This window comes from Camelus bactrianus, chromosome 16, assembly GCF_048773025.1.
Source record: "Camelus bactrianus isolate YW-2024 breed Bactrian camel chromosome 16, ASM4877302v1, whole genome shotgun sequence".
In the NCBI taxonomy this organism is placed as follows: Eukaryota; Metazoa; Chordata; class Mammalia; order Artiodactyla; family Camelidae; genus Camelus; species Camelus bactrianus.
Genome location: NC_133554.1, coordinates 29,925,108 through 29,942,000, shown reverse-complemented (window position 1 = coordinate 29,942,000; position 16,893 = coordinate 29,925,108). Strand labels below are relative to the sequence as shown.

The window sequence follows — 16,893 nt, the reverse complement described above, 5'->3', positions numbered from 1 at the left end:
GCAGCCACTATGGAAAACAGTATGGAGAGTCCTTAAATAACTGAAAAATAGACTTACCCTATGATCCAGCAATCCCACTGCTGGGTGTATATCTGGAGGGAGTTCTAATTTGAAAAGATACATGCACCCCAATGTTCATAGCAGCACTATTGACAATAGCCAAGACATGGAAGCAACCTAAATGTCCATCAACAGAAGACTGGATAAAGAAATTGTGGAATATATATGTGATGGAATACTACTCAGCTGTAAAGAAAAAATAATGAAATAATGCCATTTGCAGCAATGTGGATAGACCTGGAGATTTTCATACTAACTGAAATAAACCAGAAAGAGAAAGAAAAATATCATGTTATTACTTATATATAGAATCTAAAAAACACACAGATTTTTTTACAAAACAGAAACAGACTCAGAGATATAGAAAACAAACTTATAGTTACCAGAGGAGAAAGGGGGTGGGAAGGGATAAATTGGGAGTTTGGAATTTGCAGAAACTACAATATATAAAATAGATAAAACAGATAAACAACAAGGTCCTACTGTATAGCGTAGGGAACTATATTCAATACCTTGTAATAGCCTATAATAAAAAAGAATATGATCACTTTTAAAAAGAATATGAAAAAGAATATATGATTGAATCATTATACTGTACACCAGAAACTAACAAAACACTGTAACTCGACTATACTTCATTTAAAAAAAAATTCATCTCATCCAGCCAGAATTTTCAATTTAAAGATGAGGAAACTGAGACTCAAAGAGGGGCAGGGACCAGTCAAAGTCCTCGGGGAGAGAGTGGTGGGTATGCCCCACGCCTGCTCTGGGAAGCCTAGCCTGAACAGAGGACGCACCCAGGGACCTAATCCCTTGTCCCAAAGCTGGCCTCTCTAAGGGGAGAAAAGAGGCCTGCTTCTTGCTTCCCAGATTGGCTGGAAACCTAGCCCCACCTCAGTCCAGGAGCGGGCAGAAGGCGGGCCATCTCTGCGCAGAGACTATTTAAGGGCTCAGCCAGGCTTGAGCTGTCTCTGGGCGTGGGCATCTCGCTCCAGGGTCAGGCAGGGGACAGGGCTTGGCAAGTTCCATGGGCCTCTGACAGCCCGTCCCGGAATCCCAGCAGAGCAAGAACGGGCGCTCCGGCGGTGAGGGTGGAAGCAGCACCCTCTCTCCAGCAGCTCAGGGTCTGGCCCTGAGAGAAGTCTCCCTGGATGAGGGCTGAGCCCCCTTGCCCCTCTACACCTTTGCAGAGGCGATTGTTTTTGCAAAAAGGAAGAACAGCTAGCATTGGTAGCAGCTATTTAGAAGGTCTGAGACCTCCCAACAGAAGCCCAGAGGTCAGAGAGGCAGGAACAGCAGGCGATAGGGTTGGAGAGTCCCCAGAAGGAGCCTGACTGATCCCAGGATGTCGGGAATGTGGCACTTGGCACTCTGGGCTTGAACCACAGCGTGAGAGACCAAGGTTCCATGTGAGGACAATCTTTGTGACCGTAACAGCTGGGTGACACTTGAACAGGCTGCCCCCAGAGGTTAAGAAATAGGTTTCAGAGCAGCACACCCTGTAAGGAAGGCGTTGCCAGGTTCCGTTGCCCTCGTGGCATTGTGGGAAAAGCAAGCGTCTGGAATCAGAGAGACTGTGCCAGATCCCGTTTCACGATTTCCTAGCTGTGCCTTCATTCAAATGACTTAACTTCCCTGGGATTCAGTTTCCTTGTCTGAAAACTGAAGTGCTAAAGTCTGACCACGACTTCAAAAGCTGTCGAGAGAGTAAATGAGATGCTGTCCACTCAACGCCCTGCCCAGAACCCAGAATGGAACACTTAATAAATTCCCTTTCCTTCCTCTAGCCCCAGGGGAGTCTGGCCTCGGAGTGTGTACTCAGGAGACACATTCTAGATTAAACCTCCCTCAGAAAGATCAGGTGACACCTTCTCTCCAGCCAGGATCACTGCATAAGGAGTTTGACCCGTGAGACCCACAGGGTCCCTCTTAGAGGGCTGGGCCCTTCCTCTAGTTGATCAGATTCTCAGGAGAACAGAGACACCTCCTACCTGCTCTTCCTAGCAGGACTAAGAAACCGGTTCTCCCTCCCCCTGCCCACCAATCCTGACCCCAGCCCAGCCCAACCAGGGCACCCAGAGTTCTCCACTTCCTCATTCCCTGGCCTCTGCCAGTGGGCTGTGAATCCCAGAGGAACCAGTGCCAGACCAGAGGCAACAAATCAGGTGTGCATGGATGCCTCTGCTCTAATGAGCCCTAGGGTGGAGACTGGGGAGAGGGGAGCAGGAGCAGGACTTGGACAGAGAAGGGCAGTAGGGGTTGGTGTTGCTTTGGACGTAAGCATGGGAAAATCAGGGAGGGCTTCTTGGAGCTGGTGTCTTTCCCTCTGGGCACTTTAAGTGCCTTATGAGGAGATGGCAGCTTCGGGGGGAATGGGGGCCAGCTTTGTAGGGGGGCAGAGATGGGAACTGGTTCAATCACTCTGGAGGTCAAGTGTACCTGGCTGGAAAAGAAGGGAGGTTCAGGGGGCACATGTGGTGAGGACCAGAAGCAAGGAGGAGGATCCTGGCAATGAACTGCGAAGGACCAGGGTCTGAACGAGCCCTGGTCTTAGAGTCATACGGATGTGGGACCCAGCCCCAGCCCTGCAGCTTACTATCCATCCATCCATCCATGAAGCTTCTGGGCAAGTCATCTCCCTGACTCCCTCTATAGGTTTCTCATCTCGCCTCTAAGAGGGAATAAGAAATTAGGACCACCTGCAGTTGTATCACATGAGAACTGAGGGCGGGTGGGCCGAGCGCAGGGCCAGCCGTGCAGTGGTGAACCAATGCCGTCCACACAGGCAGGCATCTGGCAAGTGATCAGTCGATGTGTCTGGCTCTGTGCTAGGTACGCCAAACTGCTCTAAGGAACCTCGTCTCCTGTTTCCATGATCGCTTAAGGGGGTAAGCTGTATAGCAAGTCCCCTGAGCAGCCCGGTTTGTCCCAGGCACCCCAGGGACCTCAAAGAATGACTGTGCAGGGAAGAAGTCAAAGTCGGGGGAGATGACAGCACGTGGGCCCTGCACCTCCTCAGAGGCCACCAACAAGAAAAACTGGCGTATCACCATGAGATATTTGCAAAAGGAAAAGCAATTCTTTATTGCATGGCTAGACATGGTACAAACGACCTTGTTACACAATACTATGGTTTCTTTGCACCTTCCTGCTCTAAAGGAGGTGGGAAGGCTGGGGAGGGGCACAGGGAGAGCATGCAAAGCACCCAAATAGGAGACAAGGGACCTCTGGGTCTAGAGTTTGCTCTTCTGGCCCCTCTGGCCAGCTGTCCACTGAGCATGGGGAGGGTTGGGGTGGCGGGGGCGTCTCTCTTGCACTGGGTATTTAGATTTCTCTCTTTCGAGAAGAAACCACCTTTCCGTCCACTGACTCTTCAACATTGATGCGGACTTTGCCGCCGCTGCCACCACCCAGGGAGGCTGTAGAAAGAGGGGTGAGCTTTAGAGTGGGAGACCCTCCCTGTCCTCCCTCCCACAGGACCAGGACCTTGGCTGAGCTCTGAAAGAATTGGATAGCACCCCTGAGAATGGCCATTGGCCAATCCTAGAGCTGCCAGGAGGACTGGAATTACTCAGAAAGAGGTGGGTGGTGGCAGTGGCAGGTATGCCCTGCAGTGAGCGAGAATGTCAGGGTTTTTAAGCTGCACATAAACAGGAAGTAATCATGGGCATCTTACCATAAATACATGAAAGTGAGGGCTGGGGGGAGCTATGCCCTGGACCTAGCCTTCTCAGCCTGGAAGGTTCTCAATAAATCTTCAGTCTCAACCCTACCTGGGGCTGGTAGAGGGTCCCACTGGGTAAGAGGTATCAACTGGAATGGGCATGTCCCCACCCTACTAGGATACTTGGCCTTGTTCTCCTTCCTTTCCATTCCATGGGGAATCATGGCTTAAACAGCTTCCCTCCCCTCGCAACTCAGGAAGAGTTAAGCTTTCTTACCTTCTCTGGTGCCAATACCAGCCATCCTGAAAGAGGGGAGCAGATGTAAGCAAAGGACAGAAGCTCAGGTCTCCCTAAGGGAGACCTCGGTAGACAGCTAAGCAGTCCCCCCCAGCCCCCACCCCACCCTCCTCCCCACATCTGACTTCTCTAAAGGCTGGGACGTCCTGAGAGCCCTCCAGACCTGCCACCTCTAAGCAGAGAGATTCTGACCTATGATAAAACCCCATCTATTTAATGCTGAAAGTGGAACCAGCATTAAATCCGAGACCACTAGCCCAAATGTGTCATTTACAGAAGGCACACAGGTCCAAAGAGGTGACACAACCTGCCCAAGGTAACCACCCAAAACCACAGCACAGCGTACAGAACCCATTACTCCTTGCTCTCTTCTCTTTTCACTGTACACATCGTTGTGCCCTTAGGATGATGCTCCACCCCGACCACAACCATCCCCTACCTCATCCCCCCTCTACACCCCTGCCCCTTCTTGGGTGCAGACATCGAGGCCTGACTCCCTAAGGCTCTGCCCCCTCCGACAGCCCAGGGTCCTGCAGGTACCTTCCCACGGGACCTACTTGGCATCCTGGCCCTCCAGGAGGCTGCGGTAGGTGGCGATCTCCTGCTCCAGCCGCGTCTTGACGTCCAGCAGCATCTTGTACTCCTGGTTCTGGCACTCCATCTCACTGCGGAGCTCGCTCAGCTGGGCCTCCAGGCCACTGATGAGGCCCTGGATCTGCTGCAGCTGCGTGGCGTAGCGGCACTCTGTCTCTGCCAGCGAGCTCTCCAGCCCGGCTTTCTGATGGATCAACAGACCAACAGACACCACAACAGGCTAGGCGGGAAGCCACTGAGGGCCTCTGGAGAGAGGGGCTGAATGAAGTGCAGGGAACCCCCACCCCAGAGGGAGCTGGGAAACTCCAAGGCTTAAGCAGCCATGGAGGGTGGGAGAGGCTGGAGGGGTGGGGCAGGGCGAGTCACACCATGCTGAGCTGGGACTGCAGCTCAATCTCCAGTCCCTGCATCGTGCGTCTCAGGTCTGTGATCTCTGTCTTGCTGGTCTGGATCATCTCTGTGTTGGAGGCCACCTCCTTATTCAGCTCCTCTGTCTGTAAGTAGCACACAAGAGCAGTGAGCTCCATGGATCCCCCAGGAGTTCAGGGAGCTGGGATGGGGCAGGCAGGTCAGGCCCACCTTGCTGAAGAACCAGGCTTCTGCATCCCGGCGGTTCTTCTCCGCCATGGCCTCGTACTGCTCCCTCATCTCCGCCAGCATCCGGGTCAGGTCCACACCCGGTGCGGCGTCCATCTCCACGTTGACCTGGCCGGCCAGCTGGCTGCTGTACTCCTTCATCTCCTGCAGGGTGGGTGGGCTCCATTCAGAGACAGAGGGCAGAAGAGAGAGCCGAGTCTGGGGTCTCCCATGTCAATCCCGGCTCCATCCCTAACTCATCCCCAGAACTTGGCTCTGCCCTGCACCCATCCTCCGCCTCTGTTTCCCACTGCACATGAAGAAGTTTGATCACATGGGCCCCTCAGCTCTGAGGGTCTCCCCTGCCCTCTAAATCCTACCAAGGGAGGACCTCAAGGCAGTAGGGTCCTTGTGTGAACTCATGAAGCAAATTAGGACAGTAGTTCCCACTGTCCACCCGGCCTGGCTACAGATCAGAGAAGAAAAGGGGTCTGGGTCACCAGAGGATGGTGCCCCTTCCTCTCCATTCTGACCACTGTTTTGCTGGGAGAGGGGCATATCTGAACCACTAAGCCCTTCAGCCAATAATGAGAAGGCCCCATTCTGCTTCCCAGCCCCCGACCCCCAGCCCCGCTCTCACCTCCTCATGGTTCTTCTTCAGGTAGACCAACTCCTCATTCAGGCCCTCGATCTGCATCTCCAGGTCGGTCTTGGCCAGGGTCAGCTCGTCCAGCACCCTGCGCAGGCCGTTGATGTCAGCCTCCACGCCCTGGCGCAGGGCCAGCTCGTTCTCAAACCTGGGAAGAAAGAGGGAACCCAAGTGAGGAAGGGTGAGGGGTCTGGGTCACTTGAACTGGGGGAGGGACGGGGGACGTACTTGAGTCTGAAGTCGTCGGCCGCCAGCCTGGCGTTGTCAATCTCCAGGATGACCCGGGAGTTGTCGATGGTGGCTGCCAGGATCTGCAGAAGATGGGGAGCTGGTGTCTAGAGGACCCCTCCTCTTCCCTGCTGCTCTCCCCACCCTGCACCCCAGGTCGGACCCCTCACTGACCATCTCCCCTCTGATACCAGCAATGGAAGCCTGTAGGGTCCAGGGCCAAAGTCCACCTTCACCTTGAGTGCTCACTACTCCATCTGCCCCCACACCTCTTCCTTGTCTCCAGAGCATGAAAGACCAAGGATCCCAGGTTGCCACTGTGGGGTGGGCTGGGTGCCCATCTCCAGGGCACTCCGCTAGCCTGCCCTGTGGACAGCTCATGGTCACTGGCCTCCGGCACACCTTGACACAGCCATACATCTACAGAACATCCCAGTCAACAGGAACCTGAGGAAGGCATTTTGTAGCTGAGGAAACCCGTCCAGGTGAGTGAAAGGTGAGTGAGTGGGTGGCAGAGCCCACAACCAGATCCAGGTCTCCTAAGTCCCGGCAGTGCTTTTGCCACCAAAGTCACCCAAAAGGTGAGGCAGGCGGTCCTGGCATTCAGGACTCCCAGAGCTCCACTCCCAGTCTTGCAAAAGAAGCAAAGGAATGCTCCAGTCAAAGTCCTGCAGGGCATGCACTCTGCCCCCACCTCAGCCCACGCTGGTCCCCACCAGATTCCTAGGATACCCAGCACTGCCAGATTGAGCGGATGTGTGCTGCCAGCGTCCGCACCTGGAATGCAATCCCCGAACTCCAAGTTTGCAGAGGTCACACACCGACAGTCACTGCCTGGGCAGGAAAGGATTTCTTCCAGACAGCCGGAACACTGCTGGTAGAGATGTGTGCAGGGCACCAGCCACCTGCTCCCCTCTCCCTGACCCCCAAGGACTCACCTTGTCCCGGAGCTCTTCTATGGTCTTGAAGTAAGGGCTGTAGTCACGCTCCGGGCTGGTGGGGCTCTGCTTCTGGTACCAGTCGCGGATCTTCACCTCCAGGTCAGCGTTGGCCTCCTCCAGGGCACGCACCTTGTCCAGGTAGGAGGCCAGGCGGTCATTGAGGTTCTGCATGGTGATCTTCTCATTGCCGGAGAGGAGGCCACCATCGCCACCACCGAAGTCACCAAAGCCACCACCAAAACCCCCACCAAAGCCACCTCCAAAGCCACCTCCAAGGCCACCTCCAAAGCCTCCACCCAAACCACTACCAGCCCCTCCACCCAAGCTGCCCCCGTAGCCCCCTCCTGACCCCGAGGAGACAAACCTAGCAGAAGAAGCTGTGATGCTACGGCTTCCACCTCCCCCATAGTGGCTCCCGCCGCCAAAGCCACCTCCCCCAGCCAGGAGGGAACCCCCTCGGGTAGAGCCACCCCCAAGGCTGGAGAAAGAAGTCTGCAGAAATGTGGTGCTCATGGCCAGGCAGCAGCCCCAAGCTCTCAGCAGTGCAAGAGAAGCTGGTGGGAGGCACGGGCAGGGCTGAGACCCAGGCACTGTGCCTGTCACCCCCCAGCAACCAGCTCCTTATATACCCCTCTGCGGGTGTTGTGGGACCGCGTCTCCTCCCCCAAAAGGGAAGCCAACTCCTTCTGCGTTCCCGGCAAACACAGCTGCCTGCACACCTCGATGTGGCCAGTGTGGGGGTTTTCTTTTCTTTCTTTCTTTCTTTTTTTTTTTTTCCCCCTTGATGCAACAAAGGAGATGATTCAGAATGTATGGTGTTTTGCCCCCGGGGCCATGGTTTTAACACCTGAATTACAGGTTCATCTCTGCACTCCAGGAGAGCACGGAGCGGAGTGAACTCCCATCACATCTCCCAGGCCTGTGAGAGGCTCCAGCCAACTCCGCCCATTGCCAGGCTTCTCTGCTGCCCCCTCTGAGCCGGGAACCCTCACCCCAGAACGGCTGACGCCTTGCTCTCAGTTTGAGAATCCACTTTTCACCAGTGCCCTGTGCTGTCCCTCAGAGCCTGGGCATGAGCCCGCGGGGCTCTGGGGATTGGTGGGCAGAGGCATGTGGAGGAATGCAAGCCCACGGGGACAGGCTGAGGACAGGAGAGGGATCTTGAGTCAAGTTGCAGCTGAGGTGACCAGAGGTGCCAGCATCTGTCACTTCCTTGATGCTGCAAATGGACATTTTTCCTCCACCCCCTCCCCCTCTCCCCCACCTGCAGCCCCCCTCCTGCTTCTCCAGTGCCCCCCAGCCCCCAGCCCCACTGCACTGGAAGTCTCACAAAAGCCAGCAGGCTCAGGGCTGACATGGGGCTGATAGATCATCCTACCACCTGCCAACTACATGTCACCGAACCTTCGCCTTGCTGCAGGGACGAGTTGGGGCAAACCTCTGCAGATAAGACGGGAACAAGTTCCAGAAAGCCCCTGCCTTCTCCAGGGAGAGGCATGTTGCTGCACAGCGGGACCAGATTAACCCCATTTGTCCTGCCAAGAGCCGCCGCAGGGCTGAGGAGGGACCCGACCCAGAGGGCTGCACGTGCTTGAGCACTTTGAGGAGGGAGGGGAGAAGGAGGCCCGGCAGGCAGACTGGAAGTCACCTCGGAGATTTTTGAAGGCCAAGGCACCACTTCACAGAGCAGGATGCTGAGGCCGGAGAGGGGAGTCCAACACTCAGGAGAGCGTGTTCCTCTGCCACCAGCTCAGGGGCCCGCTTTCCTGGGATACCTGATACCTGTGGGAGTACCCCTGGAGCCAGGCCTGGCCCTAAGTCTGCAGCTCCAGGGTTGAGAGAGAGCCAGGGGTGGGGAAGTGAGCAAGACTAGACTGGAGAGTCAGGAGGGGGGGTTCCTGGCCCAGGCCTTACAGCACCATGAAGTGGACAGAGCCCTGGAGCCCCTTGGGTCTGGGTTCAAGGCTGGTTCTATCAGTTGCCACTTGTAAAAACCTTCGGCATGGTACCTTTCAAGTCTCAGTTTCCTTGGAGCAACTGGAAACTTTCAACTCCCACTTCCAGGGAAGGCCGAGGCCCAAAAGTGCCCATCCTGCCTCCTCTTGGCTCCCCGTCTTATGAAGGGCCAGAGAGCGTGGTGCACATCTAGTACCTGGGACTTCCAAGGACCCTCAGCAGGAGGAACTTTTGTTCTTGAGCATCAGATATACCCCATGAGTGAGCATCGTACCCTTCCATATCCTACCACACCCAGCACCTCTTGGGCAATGCAGATCTTTGTTATTATTGCTCTAATAGGAGTAATTTCTTACTTCCACTGCATACTTCACGGTTTACAAGATATTTTTGCTTCCACGCCTCCAATCCTCACATCTCAGAAGATGATCCCTGCCCCTATTTCAGAAGGAATTGGGGCTCAGAGAGGGAAAGCGATTTGTATAAGGTGGCACAGCTAGTAAGAAGGCTTCGCCAGGACTCAGTGGATCCCCTGACCCCCACTCAAACAAGGAATAAGAAAGAAGGCTCACCCCCACAGACCCCAGACTCCTGCACCTGAGTTAAGATGTCAGAAGCGGGGTGCAGTCCTGGGGCGTAGGGGCAGACTTCTCACCCAGCATCACCGTCAGCCGGGCCTCTCAGTGCTGAACCCAGACAGTGCGGTATTGTCTCATGGGTGGGAGGATATTGTCTTTTCCTCTGAAAGAAAAATAATCAAACTCAGATCAGCCATAGCTCATTAAAGCCTCTGCAGACATTACGGCCCCAGCAATTACCATGAACAATTACGTACCGTCAGCCCTGGGTGAGGGAGGGCTGGAGCCCCGCCAACCTCTCTCTGCACCCTGACTCCCCTCCAGCAGCCCCTCAAGATAGCTTTCCCTACACTCTCAGGACCAGGCCAGGCGGCAGCTGGCCCAGTCTTGAATCCCTGGTTTCGGTCCAAACAGCTCCTATGAGCTCAAGGTCTGTGTGCCTGGGGCCTACGCATTAGGGCCAGGAGGGGACAGCTGGATGAGGGCAAAGATCAAGCTCCATTTGGCCCTAGTCCAGACTGTGGCCCCAGGCCCTGCCCTAGGCAGCCCACCCAGGATGCCAATTTCTGTCCTTCGCCCACTGCAGACAGAGGCTATCCACAGAGCCGGCCTCCTGTCCTGGGGATGGGACGATGCAGCCCAGCAGAAGGAGCCTGGGCTGGACTCCACCTCTGGGTGTGACTCAACGTCTCCGACCCAGGTTCCCAACTTAATATTGGGCCATTTTCCCATTTATATGAAGTACTGAGCAGAGTCAAAGTCATAAAGATGGAAAGTGTAATGGCAGTTGCCAGAGTTGGGGAGGGAGAGTGGGGAGTTATCGTTTACTAGGGATAAAGGTTCATCTTTACAAGATGGAAAGAGTTATGAGGATGGAGGGTGGTGATGGTTGCACAACAGTGTGGGTATATTTAATGCCACATAACTGTACACTTAGAAATGGTTAAGATGGTAAATTTTATGTTGTGTATTTTACCACAATAAAAAAAAAGAAAGAAAGAAAAACCCCACTGACCCCAGTAACAACGACCCCAGCTACAGGGCCACAGTGAGCATTTGATGGCCCATGGGGAGTGGAGGTCTCCATAAATGTTAGAGTCCACCCTCACCTCCTCTGCTCCCCAGGGAGATGCAGGGGGCAGAGAGAATATACACCCTGGGGCCTGGAGAACTCCTCGTTTCTCATTTATTAGTTATGTGGCTTTGGATAATCAAGCCTCCTCTCTCTGAGCCTCAGTCTACCAATCAGGAAAACGGGAATAACTCCAGCCCAGGCTGACTCACATGAATGGAGCAAGAAGATGGGCCGGAAATGCTTGCAAACTGAAGTGGTCATGAGAACCAGCCTGGAAAACCTCACTCCTCAAATCCCCTCCCCCTTCGTCTCTCTCCCTCTCCTCTATCCCAGCTGCTGTGTCAACACACTATCCCTAGTTTCAGCTCCCAGACTGAGACAGAAGTGTCCCCACCCTCCACACACACACATACACACGCACAAAGGCAGGCTTTATTCCTGACACCCAAACCTGCGACCCAGCCACCAGCCCCACCTGTGTGGGCCCAGACCCCACCCCACAGCCACATTCCAGGGGCCTCTGGAGCATAGGGGAGGGTTTCAGCTGTGACAACAACAGAGGCTTTCATGAACAGGGAACAAATACCTCTGGGCAGTCCCAGCCTGGAGGTGCAGCATGGCCTCTGGCCCCTAGCTCCAAGGCCTCCTAAGTTAAGAGGGAAAGAGGGAACGTGGGTGTTGATGGATAGCTGGGGGAGTGGCGGAAGGGCTCCCGGCCCAGGGCTGCAGCAGGGGTAGAGGAAGAGCTGGGCTCTTTGGTCACCAGCCTGTGATTTGGAGCAAGTGAATGACCCTCGCCAAGGCCCATGGGAAAATGGCAGAAAGGGCACCTGCTTCAGGATGAAGGGTCTCAGGCCTCCTTGGCCCAGTGCTGCACAGCCTGTGCCCCTAGAGAAGACCTTCTAGGAGGGTGGGGTAGCGCTTCTCCACTGACCCCTCCCTCACAGGGCCGGCCTCCTGTCACAGACAGATGCTCGGGCCCTGCGCAGTCCACTCAGCCTGAACCTCTCAGCTGGAGTAAGTGGGACTTCTTATTTACCTTTACTTGGCCTCCGTTTTTGGCAGCTGAGCCATAAACCACAGGGGCAGGACCGTACCCACCCAAGGGCAGAGCTGAACCAGAATACTGGGACTTGGTGTTCCTTTGTGGACCCAGGACCAGCCCCAGGCAAGCCAGGTTGGGGGTCATTGTGGGAGGTCTGGGTCACGGCTGGGTCCTATTCCAGGCTCTGGGCCCAGGTATGGGCTGGTGGGCGTAAGGGGCTGACACGGGGCTGCCCAGGGATGGATGGAGGTGTCCATGCACGCACACGCACACACGCCAACGGGCACACCACACCCTCCCCAGCCAACCTCTGAGCAGATGCCTGCCCCCGTTACCCAGGCTCTGACCCCAAAGCCCCAGTTTCTCCTTCAGTTAGGTGGAGAAATGTGTCAGGAGGAATTGCCTCAGGGGTTCCTCTGAACTTGCTTTGTCCCAGAACAAGACTAGACTGTACTGAGGAACTGGTACGAGTCGTGTCATCCTAGGAGACAGGGGGGCAGGGTTGGCATTGTAGGTTAAGAATTAAGAAATGGGTGGAGGGATAAATTGGGAGTTCGAGATTTGCAGATACTAACTACTATATATAAAATAGATGAACAATAAGGTCCTACTGTAGAGCACAGGGAACTATATTCAGTATCTTGTAATAGCCTATAATGAAAAAGAACATGAAAAGGAAAATATATCTATATATGTATAACTCAATCGTTATGCTGTACACCAGAAATTAACACAACATTGTAAACCAACTATCCTTCAATTTAAAAATAATAATAAATAAATAAATAAATAAGAAAGTGCCAACAAGCAGAAAAAAAAAAATCAGTAAATGTAGATTCTGGTCTTAGCTCTGCCAGGTAGTCACTGTGAGGCGTTGGGCAAGCTACTTAACCTCTCTGAGCCTGTTTTCCTGCTCTGTAAGATGTCACTCATACTATATTACATGGTACATAGTAGGTGCTCAGCAAACATTAATTACACCTACACAAACACACACCAACCCTTGTAGGGAAGTACCATAGTCAGAAAACTAAATCTGGAAGCAAAAACCAGTTTCAAATCCTACCTTTGCTAGGTGTTAGAACAGTTACCTGTACCACCAACCACCTTGCCCCTCTGGGCCTGAGTTTACCCCTCTGTAAAGTGGGAGCAATGCTTAGTTCACAAGTTTGTTTTAAGGAACAGGTAAGATGAATGAAGACGGAATAACCGTAAGAGTTGGAGTTTGTGTGCGACCCCCTCTTCCCTTTCCTGGGACAGGGTGGATGGACTCTGTTTCAAACAAAGCCAAACAGTGCCAAGGCCCGGCCCATGGGCTGAAATAACAAACCCAGCAACCTTCTTCCCTTAGGCCATAAAGTTTTATTGGCAGCTCAGGGGGAGAGCCAGGGAAGGGTCCCTCCCCTCTTACGCCCCTACCCAGGGGAATCCCTCTGCAGGAGGGCAGGAAGCCGAGGGGGCCACTGGACTCAGAGGACCTTGGGCAGGGACAGGTCATTGTAGTAGGCGTCCTGGCCCTCCAGCAGGTTTCGGTAGGTGGCGATCTCCTGCTCCAGGTGGGACTTGATGTCCATGAGCTGCTGGTACTCCTGGTTCTGCCGCTCGGTGTCGGCTCGCACGTCGCTCAGCTGGGCTTCGAGGCCGCTGATCAGTGCCTGGATCTGTGCCAGCTGGGCTCCAAAGCGAGCCTCCGTTTCTGCCAGGGTGCCTTCCAGGGCGGCTTTCTGAGGGCAGGGAGAGGGAAGGAGTCTCAGCCGTGCCTGGTGCTGAGAGAGGGCATGGGCACAGCCACCACCCAGACTGCCCAAGGCTGCGAGGACACGAGGGTGCTTCCCACAGGGCAGAGGGCACAGACCATGCTGAGCTGAGACTGCAGCTCGATCTCCAGACCCTGGAGGGTGCGTCGCAGGTCGGTGACCTCCGTCTTGCTGATCTGCAGCTGCTCCGTGTGGCCAGCGACCTCCTTGTTCAGCTCCTCAGTCTGCAGTGAGGGGAGGCAGAGGGAATAAGCCAGGGAATATTAAGCCCTCTCTCCTTGCCTGCCACCTCCCCACAGGGCACCTGCCTCCTTCCCCTCCGTACCTGGCTGGTGAACCAGGCCTCAGCATCCTTCCGGTTCTTCTCAGCCATGACCTCATATTGGCTTCTCATGTCACTCAGGATCTTGGCTAGGTCGACGGCCGGAGCGGAATCCACCTCCACGCTGACCTGGCCACCCACCTGGCCCCTCAGGACACTGATTTCCTGGAAAGAGACAGCAGAGGTGGGCATGTCAGGGCCCAGAGCCTGCTGGGCCTGGGCCAGGTCACTCCCCCATCCCCCAGGCCATTGGGGGCTGGTTTCCAGATGCAGACCTAGGAGTGCTGACTGGGGGAGAGACAAGGTCACCACCATCCCCTGCTAGAACCCTTGAGAGCCATGCTACACACCTAGGGCCATGTTGAGGATGCAGCAAAAGTGGCCAGAGTCAGAGGATACAGAATAAAAAATTGTCTTCAGTCCTGAGAAGCTGGACTGGGATGGACAGGAGGTCCAGCTTGAAACCCACCTCCTCATGGTTCTTCTTCAGGTAGGCCAGCTCTTCCTTCAGGCCTTCAATCTGCATCTCCAGGTCGGTCCTGGCCAGGGTCAGCTCGTCCAGTACCCTGCGCAGGCCGTTGATGTCGGCCTCCACGCTCATGCGCAGGGCCTGCTCTGTCTCGAATCTTTCAGAGGGAATATTTGCAGTCAGGTCAGCATTTCCTCTGTACCTCTGAAGACATCCACACCTCTCCAGGGTTCAGGAGTCCGTGGAGGGCTGTGCTTCAGACTAGCTGGGGTGAGTGAGGGCAGAGTCCATCCCCCCCCACTGCCCTGAGCCCCAAAAAGGCTTGAGATTGCCCCCCTCCATTGCTCTGGCTTCTGCAGCCGCCACCCCACCCCAAGTCAGAGATGCTCACTTGGTTCGGAAGTCGTCTGCAGCCAAACGAGCATTGTCGATCTGCAGGACTATCTTGGAGTTCTCAATGGTGGCACCAAGAATCTGGAAGGCAGAAAGCAGGAGGTTGGCACCAGTTCAGCCTCCTGGCCCTACCCACCTACTTTCCCCTAAGAGAGAGAGGAGTATTACACATGACCCCACTCCCTAGAGACCAAAGCCCCAGCCAATCCAGGCTGCCCATCAGCCTGCTCTCTGGAAGGCCTTGGAATCAGTCCAGGCCCAGGAGCTGGAGAAGGAGAAACCACTGCCAGGGAGGCTGAGCCAGGAGGTAGGAGGTAGGCGGAAGGGCAGGGAGGTAAGCCTGGGGGTAAAGTTGGGAAACCTGCACCCAGGGAAACTCTAAATGGTCTTAGGGAGGCAGCCTCTAGTGATCTGCAGACCAGATGCAGGGAAGCACGGGGGTTACCCCGTTGTCTTTTGTTCGTACCCCCTACTCAAGTCACATTTTGCCTTTAGGGAAAGGAATTCCTTTTGTTGAGCATCTATTACATGCCGGCACTCTGCACCTCATCTTTCAGGTAAAATATATTTTCTAGTGCAGGTCGAAATCTTCAAAGTGTGAAAGCATTATCCTAGTTTACATCTCTAGCTCTCCCTCATCGATGGATCTGGTCTAAGCCCCAGCACCCAGCACCATGCCAGGCACAGGCAGGGTGTGGGGCTATGTTGGGGGGCGGCTGTGCGTTTGGAGACTCAATATGTGAGGCTGTTAAATGGCCCACTGGCTTCTGAAACATTTCTTCTGGACTGAGTTCAAAGCTCTGAGTTCTTCCCTGTGGGTGGAGACCAAGCCCCGACCCTCCGGGCCCCTGAGTGCCCCCCAGCAAGAGCCTGCAGCTTGGATGTGGGGTCCCCACTTACACAGAACTACTAATGCCCGTGGTCCTCTCCCTAGAGGTCTTTCTCAAGCTCGGCATGTCCCTCCCTTACTCCGTCCAGGGACCACAGCATATGTCCCTCCATAACCAGGGGCCATAACTGCCTCTCCCTTTCTTCCTACAGCTCCTCTAAGTCCCATATGGCCCCCTGCGCAGGGGAGGGGCTTCAGCCTGAGCGTGATGGAAACCAGATCTGTCCTGCCAGAGAAAAGGAAAGCAGAGGGCCCCACACCGGGGCAGCAGAGGGCAGGTCTGGGCCGGGATGGACCAGATTCCTCCCTGGCCAAACTCTTGCATTTCCCTGTTGCGACAGCAGCTCAGGTCTAGACCTCAGGGGAGCCCATCTCCTCCCACTCCTTCTGACCCCTCTTCCCCGACCCGCGCGCGCGCCTTCTTCTTCCTGCCCTCTAGCTCCCCACACTAACCCGTCCCCGTTCCCCGCCCCCATCCCGCCCCCGGGCTTCCCCTTCCTGTCCCCATTGTCCAGCGCCTCCTCACCTGCCCGAATCCCTGTGCCCCACCCTGCGGGCCCTCCCACGTCCTACCGGGCTCGCTCCCGCCCCAGCCGGGAGGTGGCTCGGGCGCCCGCCGCCCCCACCTTGGGCCTCGCCCGGCCCGCGGGGCTGGATATTCGCGGCAGGTGCACTTTCCGCGGCCAGGCCACCGCCCACCTTGTCACGAAGGTCCTCGATGGTCTTGAAGTAGTGGCTGTAGTCGCGGGCGGGCCCGGGCCCCTGCTTCTGGTACCAGTCGCGGATCTTCACCTCCAGGTCGCCGTTGGCCATCTCCAGGGCGCGCACCTTGTCCAGGTAGGAGGCCAGGCGGTCGTTAAGGTTCTGCATGGTCACCTTCTCGTTGCCCGCCAGCAGCCCGTCGGAGCCGGCCAGGGCGCCCGCATAGCCCGCGCCGTAGCCCCCGGAGGAGGACGAGGACACGAAGCGGGCGGAGGACACCGACACGCCGCGGCCGCCCGAGCCCCCATGGATGCTGGGAGCTCGGAAAGCGCCTCCCGCCCCGAAGCGCACGGAGCCACCGCCCAGACCCCCGAAGGACGAGGTGGCCGACGACTGGCGATAGCTGTAGGAAGTCATGGCGAAGCAGGACGTGGACGACACTGGCCGGAGTTGCTGCGGTCGGCAGGAGGAGTGGCGAGGCCCTCACCTGGTGCCTTTTATGCCCTGGGCGGGCGGGAGAGGGGGAGGGGGATGGTGTCAGGCGGATATCAGAGCGCCAGGAATTTGCAGACTCCTGAGTGCAAATACAGGCACTCTCCCCATTGGTCAGGTCCTGGTTCTGCTTCCAACTCTCCCCTCCCAGAGGCCAGAGGCTCCTACCCTCCAGAGAGCTGCCCCACCCAAGCCCACTCCGAGC

General features: G+C 55.8%; 2 protein-coding genes across 3 annotated transcripts; both read right to left on the bottom strand.

The window, feature by feature from the left end:
* Positions 1-3,117: 3,117 nt before the first annotated feature.
* On the bottom strand, positions 3,118-7,631 carry KRT15 (keratin 15). 2 transcript variants are annotated; one of them, XM_045505108.2, is made up of 9 exons: positions 7,008-7,135; positions 6,244-6,516; positions 6,070-6,152; positions 5,833-5,989; positions 5,196-5,357; positions 4,985-5,110; positions 4,580-4,800; positions 4,002-4,027; positions 3,118-3,479 (listed from the first exon to the last, which is right to left on the bottom strand). In XM_045505108.2, the coding sequence occupies exons 2-9, from the start codon at positions 6,487-6,489 to the stop codon at positions 3,385-3,387; spliced, it is 1,116 nt and encodes a 371-aa protein (XP_045361064.2). In that variant the 5' UTR covers positions 6,490-6,516; positions 7,008-7,135; the 3' UTR covers positions 3,118-3,384. The 2 variants fall into 2 exon arrangements, with proteins under 2 accessions (XP_045361064.2, XP_010966330.1); XM_010968028.3 differs by lacking the exon at positions 6,244-6,516 and having other exon boundaries at positions 7,008-7,631.
* A 5,372-nt stretch (positions 7,632-13,003) lies between these two features.
* KRT19 (keratin 19) lies at positions 13,004-16,692 on the bottom strand. Its single transcript, XM_074342856.1, has 6 exons — positions 16,194-16,692; positions 14,604-14,686; positions 14,213-14,369; positions 13,747-13,908; positions 13,520-13,645; positions 13,004-13,388 (listed from the first exon to the last, which is right to left on the bottom strand). The coding sequence occupies exons 1-6, from the start codon at positions 16,611-16,613 to the stop codon at positions 13,134-13,136; spliced, it is 1,203 nt and encodes a 400-aa protein (XP_074198957.1). The 5' UTR covers positions 16,614-16,692; the 3' UTR covers positions 13,004-13,133.
* Positions 16,693-16,893: the final 201 nt, after the last annotated feature.

Excerpts from the sequence above, each read along its gene's own strand:
- KRT19 (XM_074342856.1), bottom strand. The coding sequence starts at position 16,613 with ATGACTTCCTACAGCTATCGCCAGTCGTCGGCCACCTCGTCCTTCGGG. Across the intron at positions 14,687-16,193 it reads TCGAGGACCTTCGTGACAAG|ATTCTTGGTGCCACCATTGA; the intron begins GTGGGCGGTGGC and ends TCTGCCTTCCAG. Across the intron at positions 13,646-13,746 it reads AGGCCTGGTTCACCAGCCAG|ACTGAGGAGCTGAACAAGGA; the intron begins GTACGGAGGGGA and ends CCCTCACTGCAG.
- KRT15 (XM_010968028.3), bottom strand. The coding sequence starts at position 7,523 with ATGAGCACCACATTTCTGCAGACTTCTTTCTCCAGCCTTGGGGGTGGC. Across the intron at positions 5,990-6,069 it reads GCCGACGACTTCAGACTCAA|GTTTGAGAACGAGCTGGCCC; the intron begins GTACGTCCCCCG and ends CTTTCTTCCCAG. Across the intron at positions 4,801-4,984 it reads TGCAGTCCCAGCTCAGCATG|AAAGCCGGGCTGGAGAGCTC; the intron begins GTGTGACTCGCC and ends TTGATCCATCAG.